This window comes from Antechinus flavipes, chromosome 4, assembly GCF_016432865.1.
Source record: "Antechinus flavipes isolate AdamAnt ecotype Samford, QLD, Australia chromosome 4, AdamAnt_v2, whole genome shotgun sequence".
NCBI classification, from domain to species: domain Eukaryota; kingdom Metazoa; phylum Chordata; class Mammalia; order Dasyuromorphia; family Dasyuridae; genus Antechinus; species Antechinus flavipes.
In genome coordinates, this window is record NC_067401.1 from 142321302 (window position 1) to 142335681 (window position 14380).

The following is a 14380-nucleotide window of genomic DNA, read 5'->3' on the forward strand; positions in this document are numbered from 1 at the left end:
GGATGGGGAAGAATTTTGACCAAATAAAGGAGAGAGAAATCCATGGAAAATTTTGAATATATACTATTGAACAAGAATCAGTGCCTATAGACAAGTTGTTAGAGGATATGAACAGGCATTTCCTAACTGAAAAAATATAGGCTACCAAAAAATTATGACAAATAATCTTCAAGTAACTAAGCAATTTAACCTAGTCTAAGGTTCTACCTCATACCTGTTAGATTGGCAAAGATGGCCAATAAGGAATATTGAAATTGTTAAAGTATATGTGCAAAGAGATTATAATGAACTTCTGGTGGGTCTGTGAACTAGTTCAACCATTCTGGAAAGCAATTTAAACCAATATCCCCAAAGTCACCATACTTTATATACCCTTTAACCAAGTAATACCATTATTAGGCAAAAAGATCAAAGAAAGAAGGAAAGGACTCAAATGTACAAAAATATTTATAGGAGTATTTTTGACATGGCAAAGAACTGGAAAATGGGTGCTCATCAATTTGGGAATGGATAAATAAATTATGGTAAATAAATGTATTGGATTAATATTGTGCTCTAAGAAATGGTGAAAGCACCAGATTCAAAGAAACTTGAGAAGACTTGTGTAAACTGATATAGAGTTAAAGTGGCACAGTACACAGACCACGAGGTTTAGAGTCAAGAAAGAGTTATCTTCCTGAGTTCAAATCTGGCCTCAGACACTAACTATGACCCTGGATAAGTCATTTCACCATCTGCCTCACTATCCTCATCTGTAAAATGAGCTAGAAAAAGAAATGGCAAATTCCTCCAGTTCTTTGCCAAGAAAATTCCAAGAGGATTCATGAAGAGTCAGACATGACTAAAACAACTGAACAAAGTGAGAAGAATTAAGAAAACTATTTTTACAATGACCACAGTGTTATTAAAAATGAACTTTGAAAGATGTAATGTAACTTTTATCAATAACAAATCATTACTTCCAAAGATGGATGACAGAGCATACTTTCCGTCATTTGGTGAAGATAAAGGCTGTATACAAAGAATAAACACATTCTGGGCATGACATTACAACATAAATTTATTTGCTTGACTGTGTGTGTGTGTGTGTGTGTGTGTGTGTGTGCGTGCGCGCGTGCGTGTGTGTGTGTTACAAAAAAAAAAGATCTTTTAATTGGGAAGAGGTAGATGGAATAATGAAGTAGACTAGTTATATCAAAAAAGGTGGAAGGAAGAGAAAAAAGACTAGAGCATTAATGAAATGATTTGATAATACACAGAAAAGACTAAATAGGAATTAAGTGGGGAATACAAACAAGTAGGACAATGTTAGTAGTACTTTATAAATTTCATGTATACTAAAAGAAAAAAGCTACAAATAATAAATTTTCAATTTCATGTACAATCACTATTTTCTAGCCTTTGTTTATGGAAATGTTTATGTTTGTTCATGACCAGTTCACAATAAAAATATGATAGCAATAACAAAGTATATGTGTATACTAAAATAAAAAACTATAGGGAATTGATAGACATGATAGACATGAATGTTTATATGGAATAATATATACACACTGCTTAAAACTATGAAATACATGTATTCAAAAACTAAAATTTGAAGTAATATAAACATAATTTAATATTTAATAAAATTCTTTTCTAAAGTTGCTTCAGTTAAAAACAAAAACATTATATGTTTGAAAAAAATCAATCAACTAGAAGAATGTATTTTTAATATGATATAATTTTCAATCATTTTGAAAACTTTCTAACTTTTCCTTGATGTTTATAAATAAACCATAAAGTATTATACATACAAAAACATTATCCTAACAATTATAAGGGAGAACCTGAATTGGTGGTTTTTTTATCTTTAAGAATTCAATCAAGCACCAAGTATTTATTATTAAACACCAATTTTAGGCCAGCTGCTTGTGCTGGGGATACAAATACAAAAGTGAAACTGTCTCTGTAATTACATTCCATTGTTGGAGATGCCAAGTACATTTGTAAGTATATAAATAATATATTCAATATAAATACAAATAAACTGAGATAGCAAGTGGCACTACCATCTAGAGGGATCAGGAAAGAGTTTACATAAGATGGTACTTGAACAGAGTTCTGAAGGAAATTAAGGGTTTTAGCAGACAAAGGAGAGCAGGAAGTGTGTTTTAGGCATGAGGGAAGTATGAAGATAGAAGATCATGTGTGAGGAACAGTCAAGAAGCCAATGTAGCTGGACCACCAAATATGCAGAAGGAAATATGATAGGATAAGGAATGACAAGGAGTTTGGAGTTAAGTTGTAAGGGATTTAGTTTGTAACCATTTTAAAATTTCTTTTTTGTCATTCCCTTTTGTCATCCGGCTATGATAGGCACTCAATAAACATGGCTAATTTTGTTGTCCAGAATATGGAAGATGACAGGACTCTCTCTGCTGGACTCTAGTCAGACCACATAGGAAGGACTGTGTTTGGTTCTGGGAGCTGAGTTTTAAGAATGACATTTACCATCAGAGAAAATTAACAAGCCTGGAAACTGTCAGATGAAACGTTTCTTAACTTTGCGGACACTTAAGACCTTATTACCTGCAAACATCTGAAGGGCACATATAGAAGACGTTCTGGATTTGTCTGGGCAGATCCAATGGAGGAAAGTTTAAATAGATACAAATTTTGATTCAACAATTACCGTTACAAATAAAGTCAGACTTAAATAATTGGAAAAATATTAAGTGCTCTTGGATAGGCCGAGCGAATATAATAAAGATGACAATACTCCCTAAACTAATCTATTTATTTAGTGCTATACCAATCAGACTTCCAAGAAAATATTTTAATGATTTAGAAAAAATAACAACAAAATTCATATGGAACAATAAAAAGTCGAGAATCTCAAGGGAATTAATGAAAAAAAAAATCAAATGAAGGTGGTCTAGCTGTACCTGATCTAAAATTATATTATAAAGCAGCAGTCACCAAAACCATTTGGTATTGGCTTAGAAATAGATTAGTTGATCAGTGGAAAAGGTTAGGTTCATAAGACAGAATAGTCAACTATAGCCATCTAGTGTTTGACAAACCCAAAGATTCTAAATTTTGGGATAAGAATTCATTATTTGATAAAAACTGCTGGGATAACTAGAAATTAGTATGGCAGAAATTAGGCAAGGACCCACACTTAACACCACATACCAAGATAAGATCAAAATGGGTCCATGACCTAAGCATAAAGAACGAGATTATAAATAAATTAGAGGAACATAGGATAGTTTATCTCTCAGACTTGTGGAGGAGAAAGAAATTTGTGACCAAAGATGAACTAGAGACCATTACCAATCACAAAATAGAAAATTTTGATTATATCAAATTAAAAAGCCTTTGTACAAACAGAATGAATGCAAACAAGATTAGTAGGGAAGCAACAAACTGGGAAAACATCTTTACAATTAAAGGTTCTGATAAAGGCCTCATTTCCAAAATATATAGAGAACTGACTCAAATTTATAAAAAATCAAGCCATTCTCCAATTGATAAATGATCAAAGGATATGAACAGACAATTTTCAGATGAAGAAATTGAAACTATTACCACTCACATGAAAGAGTGTTCCAAATCACTATTGATCAGAGAAATGCAAATTAAGACAACTCTGAGATATCACTACACACCTGTCAGATTGGCTAAGATGACAGGAAAAAATAATGATGAATGTTGGAGGGGATGCGGGAAAACGGGGACACTGATGCATTGTTGGTGGAGTTGTGAACGAATCCAGCCATTCTGGAGAGCAATCTGGAATTATGCCCAAAAAGTTATCAAACTGTGCATACCCTTTGATCCAGTAGTGTTTCTATTGGGCTTATACCCCAAAGAGATACTAAAAAAGGGAAAGGGACCTGTATGTGCCAAAATGTTTGTAGCAGCCCTGTTTGTAGTGGCTAGAAACTGGAAAATGAATGGATGCCCATCATTTGGAGAATGGCTGGGTAAATTGTGGTATATGAATGTTATGGAATATTATTGCTCTGTAAGGAATGACCAGCAGGATGAATACAGAGAGGCTTGGAGAGACCTACATGGACTGATGCTAAGTGAGATGAGCAGAACCAGGAGATCATTATACACTTCGACAACGATATTGTATGAGGATGTATTCTGATGGAAGTGGATTTCTCTGACAAAGAGACTTAACTGGGTTTCATTGGATAAATGATGGACAGAAACAGCTACACCCAAAGAAGGAATACTGGGAAATGAATGTGAACTATTTGATTTTTGATTTTCTTCCCGAGTTATTTTTACCTTCTGAATCCAATTCTCCCTGTGCAGCGGGAGAACTGTTCGGTTCTGCAAATATGTATTGTATCTAGGATATACTGCAACATTTTTAACATATATAGGACTGCTTGCCATCTTGGGGGGGGGGGGAGGAGGGAGGGAGGGGAAAAAACGAAACATAAGTGATTGCAAGGGATAATGTGGTGTAAAAATTATCCTGGCATGGATTCTGTCAATACAAAGTTATTATTAAATAAAATTAAATTAAAAAAAAAAAAAACAATTACCGTTAACTAAGAGAACCATTAACAAGAGTGTTTCTTGTTAAGTTTTCTAGCAAAGATGGACAACCTATTGGTAGAGAATATAATAAGAGTATACTCTAACACTGAGTGGCAAGTTTTAGATAAGCTCCAAGGTCCCTTCTAATTCTAAGTCTATGGTTCTATGAAATTCACTGTGTGCAAAAGCAACACTATTTTTAAAATAATTATGTTGATTAGAGAAGCAATTATTTTTCTCCTGGATCATGTTATTGTTTCTATGGTTCAGAAGACATACTCACTGGTTTGATATCATTTTCCAGAGAAGCAAGGAAGTCTCCTCTTGTCACTTGTAGGCTCTCTGCTTTTTCCATATCCACTTCCACTTTAGTGCTGGCCTAGTTAAAATGGAAAAAATGGAAAGACTTTTAGTTTAAGATAAAGAGTTATCTATTTAACAAAGTAACATCACAGGATGTATAGTTTTTATGTAATATTTAATGAGATGTCAGTCAAACCTTTTAGGCTTTCAAAACTGAGTTTTCTTTTAACTGAGTCAAGTTTCTAAGAATAGCAAAACTGTCTTGATATAGATTATCAAATCTTTCAAATCACTTAAAATATCTGTTTATGTTTTTTTTCTCATTATTTCTATCCCATGAATGTAATCCTAAAAACTTATCCCCTAATATAGGAATTATAGTCACAGCAGTAACTGTAAAACTAGAATTAAAGTTGAAAAAAATTAATAAACACATTTTGCAACAAACAATCTGACCTTTTATCAGTAAAATCATTGTTTCCTCTCCTTAAGCATTATAATAATAATCACTTTGATGGCACTACCAGCACAACCTATAATTTGAAATTTCTATCAAAGTTATGATCCACATATAGAAGTTTTAATCAGTATGGCATTTTCACAATTTTGAAGGCACAATTCACTACTAGTGCACTTATTTCTGCAAGCCCAGTCTGTCTGACAGTCTATATAGAAATTGTGGAGTTGAGGTTTAGGGTGTAGTAAACCTAGAAAAGAGCCACGATTTCACATTTTGTTATCATCCTCACTGGGTTGTCTGTAGCACCATCTACACAACTAGTTCCAAAGGTCCTACTTATTACAATTAATACTTGGGAGCTAAATGAATAATTTTATTTTTTTTAATAGCTTTTTATTTACAAGTTATATGTATGGGTAATTTTACAGCATTGACAATTGCCAAACCTTTTGTTCCAATTTTTCCTCTCCTTCCCCTCACCCCCTCCCCTAGATGGCAGGATGACCAGTAGATATTAAATATATTAAAGTATAAATTAGATACACAATAAGTATACATAATCAAACCGTTATTTTGCTGTACAAAAAGAATCAGACTCTGAAATATTGTACAATTAGCCTGTGAAGGAAATCCAAAATGCAGGCAGGCAAAAATACAGGGATTGGGAATTCAATGTAATGGTTCTTAGTCATCCCCAGAGTTCTTTCACTGGGTGTAGCTGGTTCAGTTCATTACTGCTCCCTAAATGAATACTTTCATACACACTTGCTTTCTAGAAAAGAAGAGATATATACTACCTACACTACTATTGATAAGAGTCTCTCAAAGTAGCAACAACAGCAGCAATGAGTTTTCTAGGCCAAAAGAAGTATAAAAAGATTCTCCACTATGAAAAGAGATCTCTCTTAACATAAAGAGAACAAGACATTGGTATCCCACACTTTATAAAGAATAAATTTGCTTATACAAAGCTGGTTGTAAAACTAATCTCTTTGTTAAGTAAATCCTATTGATGCCTATTACTAAATGAATATCACCTCTTCCAAAAAATTTTTATACATAACTTTTTTCAATAATTTTAAATAAAAAAAAAATCAAGTATCTTGCTTCAGTAATGACAACCAAAATGGCAAAATGCTTTTTCTTGGGTAAAGAAATTCATTTGAATTAAACAAAACTATCATAGACTGTTCATTGTGTTCTATTAGCTTCAATGAGGTTTTTCTTCTATTGTCCTGTGTCATTGAAGACAATTTGCATTTTGTTTTATATTTATAAGAATTTGAAGAAAAATTTCACTTGCCTTAATCCACTTAGATGTGCAATAAAATTTGTTTAGAGTCCACCATAAAGATGATGACTTGAACAGGGGCTAAGAACTTATGGACCAAATTAATTAATGCCTAAAAGAATGACTGTATGATGCAAAAAAAAAAAAAAATCTATCCTTTAGCACACATCTATTTTTCTACTACACATACACACACACACACACACACACACACACCCCCTCACATCCATTCCTTAAAACAAGTTTATCAAGATAAATCATCAACAATGAGTTGGGGACTGGAGAGCAATCTGGAATTATGCCCCAAAAATTATCAAATTGTGCATACCCTTTGATCCAGCGGTATTTCTATTGGGCTTATATCCCAAAGAAATATTAAAGAAGGGAAAGGGACCTGTATATGCCAAAATGTTTGTAGCAGCCCTATTTGTAGTGGCTAGAAACTGGAAAATGAATGGATGCCCATCAATTGGAGAATGGCTGGGTAAATTGTGGTATATGAATGTTATGGAATATTATTGTTCTGTAAGAAATGACCAGCAGGATGAATACAGAGAGGACTGGCGCGACTTACATGAACTGATGCTAAGTGAAATGAGCAGAACCAGGAGATCATTATACACTTCGACAACGATATTGTATAAGGACATATTTTGATGGAAGTGGATTTCTTTGACAAAGAGACCTAACTGAGTTTCAATTGATAAATGACGGACAAAAGCAGCTACACCCAAAGAAAGAACACTGGGAAACGAATGTGAACTATCTGCATTTTTGTTTTTCTTCCCGGGTTATTTATACCTTCTGAATCCAATTCTCCCTATGCAACAAGAGAACTGTTCGGTTCTGCAAACATATATTGTATCTAGGATATACTGCAACATATCAAACATATAAAGGACTGCTTGCCATCTAGGGGAGGGGGGAGGGAAGGAGGGGAAAAAAATTGGAACAGAAACGAGTGCAAAGGATAATGTTGTAAAAAAAAAAAATTACCCTGGCATGGATTCTGTCAATATAAAGTAATTATTAAATAAAAATTTTTTAAAAAACCAGAACAATGAGTTGGGGATAGGAATATTTGTCCAGAGCTATGATTGCATCAGTAAGGAACTAGTTTCCCTTAAGTACAATTAGATGCAGATCAGTACCTCCCCTGTTTGCTAGGGTTGTAGAGAAATACCTGGAGCCCTGTTAAGTTAATGGGACTTGCTTCTGGTCACATGGCTGGGAGGTAGGGTTGGAACCTAAGTCCTATAATACAGGATTTTAAAGACCCAATTTTCCTTTACTAGTGAGCTTTTACCACATTATATTTATAGCAGCTAAAGAATACAGAAGAAGGGCTGTATCTTTCAAGTTACACCTGTAGTAGTTAATAAAACTTGTATTTCAACACTATCAAATACCAAATGGTCACTCATAAACTTCATAACCTTTTTAATCTGACATTTCATAGTCCTTATCAATCCTCTTAAATTAAGGACAACCAAGTGACCTTAATAAATCAAATTCAACAACAAAAAAAATTACAACATCTCTCTTTCAATCTAGAAATCCTGCTGGGGTAGTCAAATTGCCAATACAGTTAGGAATTCTAATTTCGTTGCTTAGGGCTTTTTTTTTTTTTGTGGTAGTGAGACTGGTGGTTATATATGTGTGTGTATATGTATCACATATATATATTATATGTGTACATGTATATAAAAGTTTATGATATATTTGGTTATGTTACTTTCCCATAAATATGTGGGTATTAGTAAATAAATTCTTATTAAAAACACGATATTCAGGATTTTGTATATATTAACTACAAGGCCCAGTTCATACTCTATAAAATGAGACCCAAGAATGCTTCAAACACTTGTTCAGCATAGATGACATGAAGCCATATGCCTACTCTTCCAAAAAAAAAAAATTGGTATAGATTTGGAAGAGAATATAAATGTTTAAAAAGCCAGCTAGTGCAAAGTAAAGATCCATCTACAAACCTATAGCAAATGGAATTTTTAACTAGAGAAAATGCACATCTTTCAACTGAGAGAGGTTAATGATAGAACAATTAAGAAAAAGCAATTGATTTTTATGTGGAGCATAGAGAGAGATAAATAGGAGAAGGAAGAAAGAAGAAAGGAAAAAAGAAAGGAGACAGAAACAAGGAGAGAGATAAAGACAAGGGAGAGAAGGAATGGACCTGGTATTTCATTGGTTTTGGAAATTCCCAATGATGAAATTCCTGCTAACAATGCAGAATACTGGTTCTACAACTTACAAAGTCCTAAAGAGTTGCCTAGAGAGGTTAAATGAATTTCCCAGAGTCAGAGAAATAGGACTTGAATCTAGGTCTTTTCCTGATTCTGAAGCCACTTCTCTATTCAATACATTATATTGCTTCTTATGGAAAAATAAATTCTTAAAAATAGATATTTTATAAGCATCAGTCATTAAAACCATTTGATACTGGCTAAGAAATAAGAGTAGAGGATCAATGGAATACATTAGGTACACAACAAAACAAAAACTATAATAATTTAATGTTTGTTAATCCCAAAGGCTCCAACTTTTGGGATAAGAACTCATTATTTGAGAAAAATTGCTAAGAAAATTGGAAAATAGGATGACAGAAATGAGGCATTTTGCAATACCTAACCCCTATACCAAGATAAGATTGGAATGGATTATGATTTAGACATAAAGAGTGATACTATAAGCACATTAGGAGAACGAGGAATAGACTACCTCTCAGAGCAGTGGGGAAGGAAGGAATTTACGGCCAAAGAATTACAGAACATTATGAAATACAAAGTGGATAATTTTAATTATATTAAATTAAAAAGATTTTGTATAAACAAAACCAATGCAACCAAGATTAGAAAGGAAGCAGAAAACTGGGGAAAAAATCTTTTTATAAGACTGTAAGTCATTCTCCAATTAATAAATGGTCAAAGGATATGAACAGGAAATTATCTGAAGAAGAAATTAAAGATATTTCTAGTCACATGAAAAAATGCTCCAAACCACTATTGATCAGAGAAATGCAAATTAAGATAATTCTGAGGTACCACTTCACATCTTTCAGTTTAGCTAAGATGACAGGAAAAGATAATGATGAATGTTGGAGGGGATGTAGGAAAAGTGGGACACTAATAAAGCTGTTGATGGAATTGTGAACTGATCCAAACATTCTGGAGAGCAGTTTGGAACTATGCCCAAAGGGGTATCAAACCCTTTGATCCAACAGTGTCTTTACTGGGTCTATATCCCAAAGAGATCATAAAAAAGGGAAAAAGACACAGATGTGCAAAAATGTTTGTAGCAACTCTTTTTGTAATGGGAAGGAACTGAAAACTAAGCGTATGCCCATAACTTGAAGAATGGCTGAATAAGTTATGATATATGAAAGTAATAGAATACTATTTTCTATAAGAAATTATCAGCAGGTTTCAGACAGGCCTGGAGAGACTTACATGAACTGATGCTAAGTAAAGAGAGTAGAACCAAGAGAACTTTGTGCACAGTAACAATAAGATTATGTGATGATCAACTATGACAGAGATGGCTCTTTTCAACAATGAGGTAATTCAAGCCAATTCCAATAGATTTGTGATGAAGAAAGTCATCTATATCCTGAAAGAGGACTTTAGGGACTGAATGTGGATTACAACATAGTTTTTTCATCTTTTTTGTTGCTGTTTGCTTGCTTTTTTGTTTTTTTTTTCTAATTTTTTCCCCTTTTTGATCTTATTTTTCTTGTGCAGCATGATAAATGTGGAAATATGTTTAAAAGAATTACACATGTTTAACCTATATTGGATTGCTTGCTGTCTAGGGGAAGCAGGAGATCAGGAGGAAGGGAGAAAAATTTGAAACACAAAGTTTTGCAAGGATGAATGTTAAAAACTATCTTTACATGTATTTTGATAAATAAAAAGCTATTATTACTACAGACATATATATATATTTATAAGCAATAATATTGAGCAAAACACGTTGGCAAACCAATTTTAATATATTCATCTGCTATTTAAAAACAACACAGCTATCAATTATAATGGAACATCAATAATAAAACCTATACTATCTCAAAGCTCTGAATGGATGATTCTCAACCACATAGAAATTTTCACTATTATCTACTTACATAGCTCACATGTAGAAAAATTGAAAAATAATACCTAAAATGATCATTAAAATTACAGTAATAAAATGCTAATAAAACTGGGGGGAAACATAACTCAATAAAAAGATCAATGCTACAACAGCAAGTTCAGGTACTGGAAAAACAGTTCCACAGTTGTTAATGTCATCAGCTCAAAAATGTAATGTTAATAAAACTACATCCAATATGTGTCTAATAAAAGGCATATTCTTTAATGACAACAAATAAGTTACCATGGATATTTTTAGGACAGGATTGTAACCAATGAAAATTCAGGATAAACAAAGAAAAAACTGAAATTGTTAGGTTTGATTAAAAATAATAATTGTTTAATAAATGTGACATATCTTAGTGGCTGTGAATGAAACCACATGTCACTTTTATAGGCCAAAAAAAAGCCAAGGTTATGTTTCTCTTTTTTTATTCTTTGTATTCTGAAATGCTTGTGTTTGGTGAGGACTGTTACATTAAAATAATTTTTTTTAAAGGGAGGGAAGGAAGTCAATTAGTGCATGAGTTCTTACTCTTGTATCCATGAATTTGGTTTTAAAAAACATTTTTTGATAACTGTTTTCTAATATAACTTGTTTGTTTTGTATTTTATTCATTCAAAAACAGTCTTCTGAGATTGGGTCTAAAAGTTTTCCCAAACTGCTATAGGGGTTCATAACAATAAAGGTTAAGAACCTTTGAGGTAATAGGAAAAGGATGGTTTTCAAGGTCTCATCTCTATTTCTCCATTTAAAATAAGACAATTTGGATTTAAGAAAATGAGTGGGATCCCAAAGCTCAAAGTAGAATTCACTTTTATCCATAAACTGTCCAAAATGTTTGGTATACCTGATTTAAAAATAGAAATTTTGTTAAATAATTAAATATTATACTGCTGGTATTAAAATAGTACATTACAGATATGGCAAATATGCAAGCGAGCTTTCAATGATTTTTTATTTCATTAGCCAACTCTGAAGCCAGCTGTAGTGATTATTAAAGCCCATCCATGACTTAGACAAGTGCTACATGTACAAGTCATATGGGAGCTAAGTGATTTGCCTAGTTACTAAATATTAGTAATGGTTACTAAATGGTTACTAAATATTAGAAGCCTTACAAAACCCCAGATTTATGTGTAACAAAAAAGTAGTCTTCCCATCTCCAATAGATTTAAAAATTATTTCCCCTGGCATTCTAAAAACAGAAACAATTATGTCTCAAGAAATACCCCAATTTTCTATTATGTTAGAAGATTACAATGTTATTCATAATGGATCAGTTGTGGCTATCACCCCTCATCCTAATCCTGCCACTTGGATATTATTGATAGGTAACTTAAAACTTTAGATGATTTTATAATATTTTTTAACATACCAATGACTAAGATGTTATTCAGTTGCTCTACACCATCAATTTTTGACAACAGTGTCATAAACTCCTCTCCTGTACTTCCAGCCATGCTCCCTCTCTACTTTTTTTTTTTTAAACAAATTTACAAAAGGGAAAACCTTGTAATAAATGGACTCCATTTTTCCACCATTCTCTCATTTTACAGCATTTTGGGCAACTTACCCAAAGTTATACTTAAATATCAGAACTGGGATTTAAACCTAAGTGTTCTGACTTCAAATCTTTCTTTCCAGTTCAGCACAAAAGCATGCTTTTCTCTCCCATTGTGGATAAAAATAAATATATGCAATAGGAAAATTTATTAGTCATTCTAAATCTAAATGCTCTCCATCTATCATTATATTTTTAAATTCCCCTCCACTATTAATTTTCAGCACAGGGATTAACCTAAAGCCCATTTTTAATTGAAAATGTAATTTGTAATTCTTTGTTAAATAGAAAGAAATAGCCTGTGCAGATGACTCTAGCTAACTGAATTCTTTGTCATCAGTATTCTACATAATTAAGTCCTCAGCTTATCTACTACTCTTTCCCTTAATATTCATATGAAAATTTCATTGATTCTGATTTATCTATCACCTAGTTGCAGTTGACAACAAAATTTATATTTTCATTCATGTCTAACTCCAGATCTAATATTATATTTTAAGTTATTTACATCCTCCTCTCAGGACTGGGAATCAGGTTCCTGAACTAGTGCTTTTAAATGTAAAGATCATAAATCATATAATCTCAGAGCTGAAAAGACCAATCTCTAGACAAAGAGGCTTTCTCTCTACAAGATCTCTGATTAGTGGTCATGCAGCCTCTTTCTGAATACCGGTGATGATAATAAATACACTATCCAAGGAAATTGCTCATACTTCTGTACTGTTGTATTTATTAAGTGGTAATTCCTTGCCTTGAGTGAAATCTGCATCTTAAAGTTCCAGCCATTTCTCCTAGTTTTTTCCCTTAAGACTGAGTAGAACAAATCTAAGTTTTCTTTTAAATGATAGCCCTTCTAACACTTGAAGCTATCATACTCCTCCTCATCCTCATGTCTTCTCTTATTGAAGCTATACAATTCCAGTTCCTTGACCAAACTAAGCCTGGCATGGCTAACAGTGTTCTTACCATCCTGGATGCACTGAAGTATGTCAACATCTTTTCAAAAATGTGACATCCAGACATAATCTGGCCAGGATAGAATATAGTAGGACTACCATTTCTTTGTCCTACAAAATACACCTCTATTTATAAAACCTAAGCTCCCTCTATAATTTCTACCTCAAACAGGGATCAAAACAATTGGCACTATTATGCCCCACAGGACATAAGACTTTTGTAAGGCTGTCAGCCCCTGCTGTTGGAGTTACTGACCTTGATATGTCTATTCATTGCAGTGGATTGCGCAGCTCGAACCAGACCCTCTAATTCAGCACCACTGAAGTTCTTGGTCTCCACAGCCAGTTCCTTAATATCCACATCGGCAGCTAATAGCTGATGTCCTCTCATCCTTGCTGTATGGATGTGAAGGATCTGTAGTCGACCTTTTTCATCTGGCAAACCTGAAAATTGAAAATGATTGAGTAAAGAGAAGCACAATAGATAGAAAACTATCCGCAGAGGTAAGAAGGCCTGGTTTAAGTCCCAGATCTGATCCACACGAGTTCTATGACTTAGGGGAAGTTACTTAATATTTAAATGTAAAGAGCCACAGACAGTGGGGAAACTCTGGGTGACGTATAAGCCCAGAGGGAACCTGCTGACAATGTCTGGTTCAGCTCCCCATCTCCCCTAAGAGCTCTTGGCCTTCCTGAGAAGACAGGGGCAGTGACAACCTGTGTTGTGATTGAAGCAGAATGATAACAGGTGGCAAATACATACAATAGCAAGTTGTTTATGTGGTCCCATGTGCCCAGTATGTACTGGGCTCATGCCTAGTGTTTTTGTTACTTAAGGGTATAAAAGGGGGAAAACCTTGTAATAAATGGACTCCATTTTTCCACCATCCTCTCATTTTACAGATAAGAAAACTTATCCCGCCTATTTGTCCCGCCTCATTACTTCTCCACTAAGACGGTGTATTTTAATCACTCCAGTGTGGGGGCTCTAGAAACCATGGTACGTTTTGTCATCCCAACTTGGGGGCTCTAGAAAGCAGGATACAACATTTAAGTGCTCCAGGCAACTGAGATGATTTACACTAGCAGAGATACTTTCATCATCAGGAATT

General features: G+C 33.6%; 1 protein-coding gene across 1 annotated transcript in view; it reads right to left on the reverse strand.

Annotated features, from left to right (window-relative positions):
• Positions 1 to 14380, reverse strand: part of NSF (N-ethylmaleimide sensitive factor, vesicle fusing ATPase) — a 189343-nt gene that overhangs the window by 93557 nt on the left and 81406 nt on the right. Inside the window, exons 12-13 of the mRNA XM_051994904.1 lie at positions 13525 to 13712; positions 4829 to 4924 (exon numbers count right to left, since the gene is read on the reverse strand). Of these exons, the coding sequence (XP_051850864.1) occupies positions 4829 to 4924; positions 13525 to 13712 (284 nt within the window). The remainder of the gene's footprint in view (positions 1 to 4828; positions 4925 to 13524; positions 13713 to 14380) is intronic.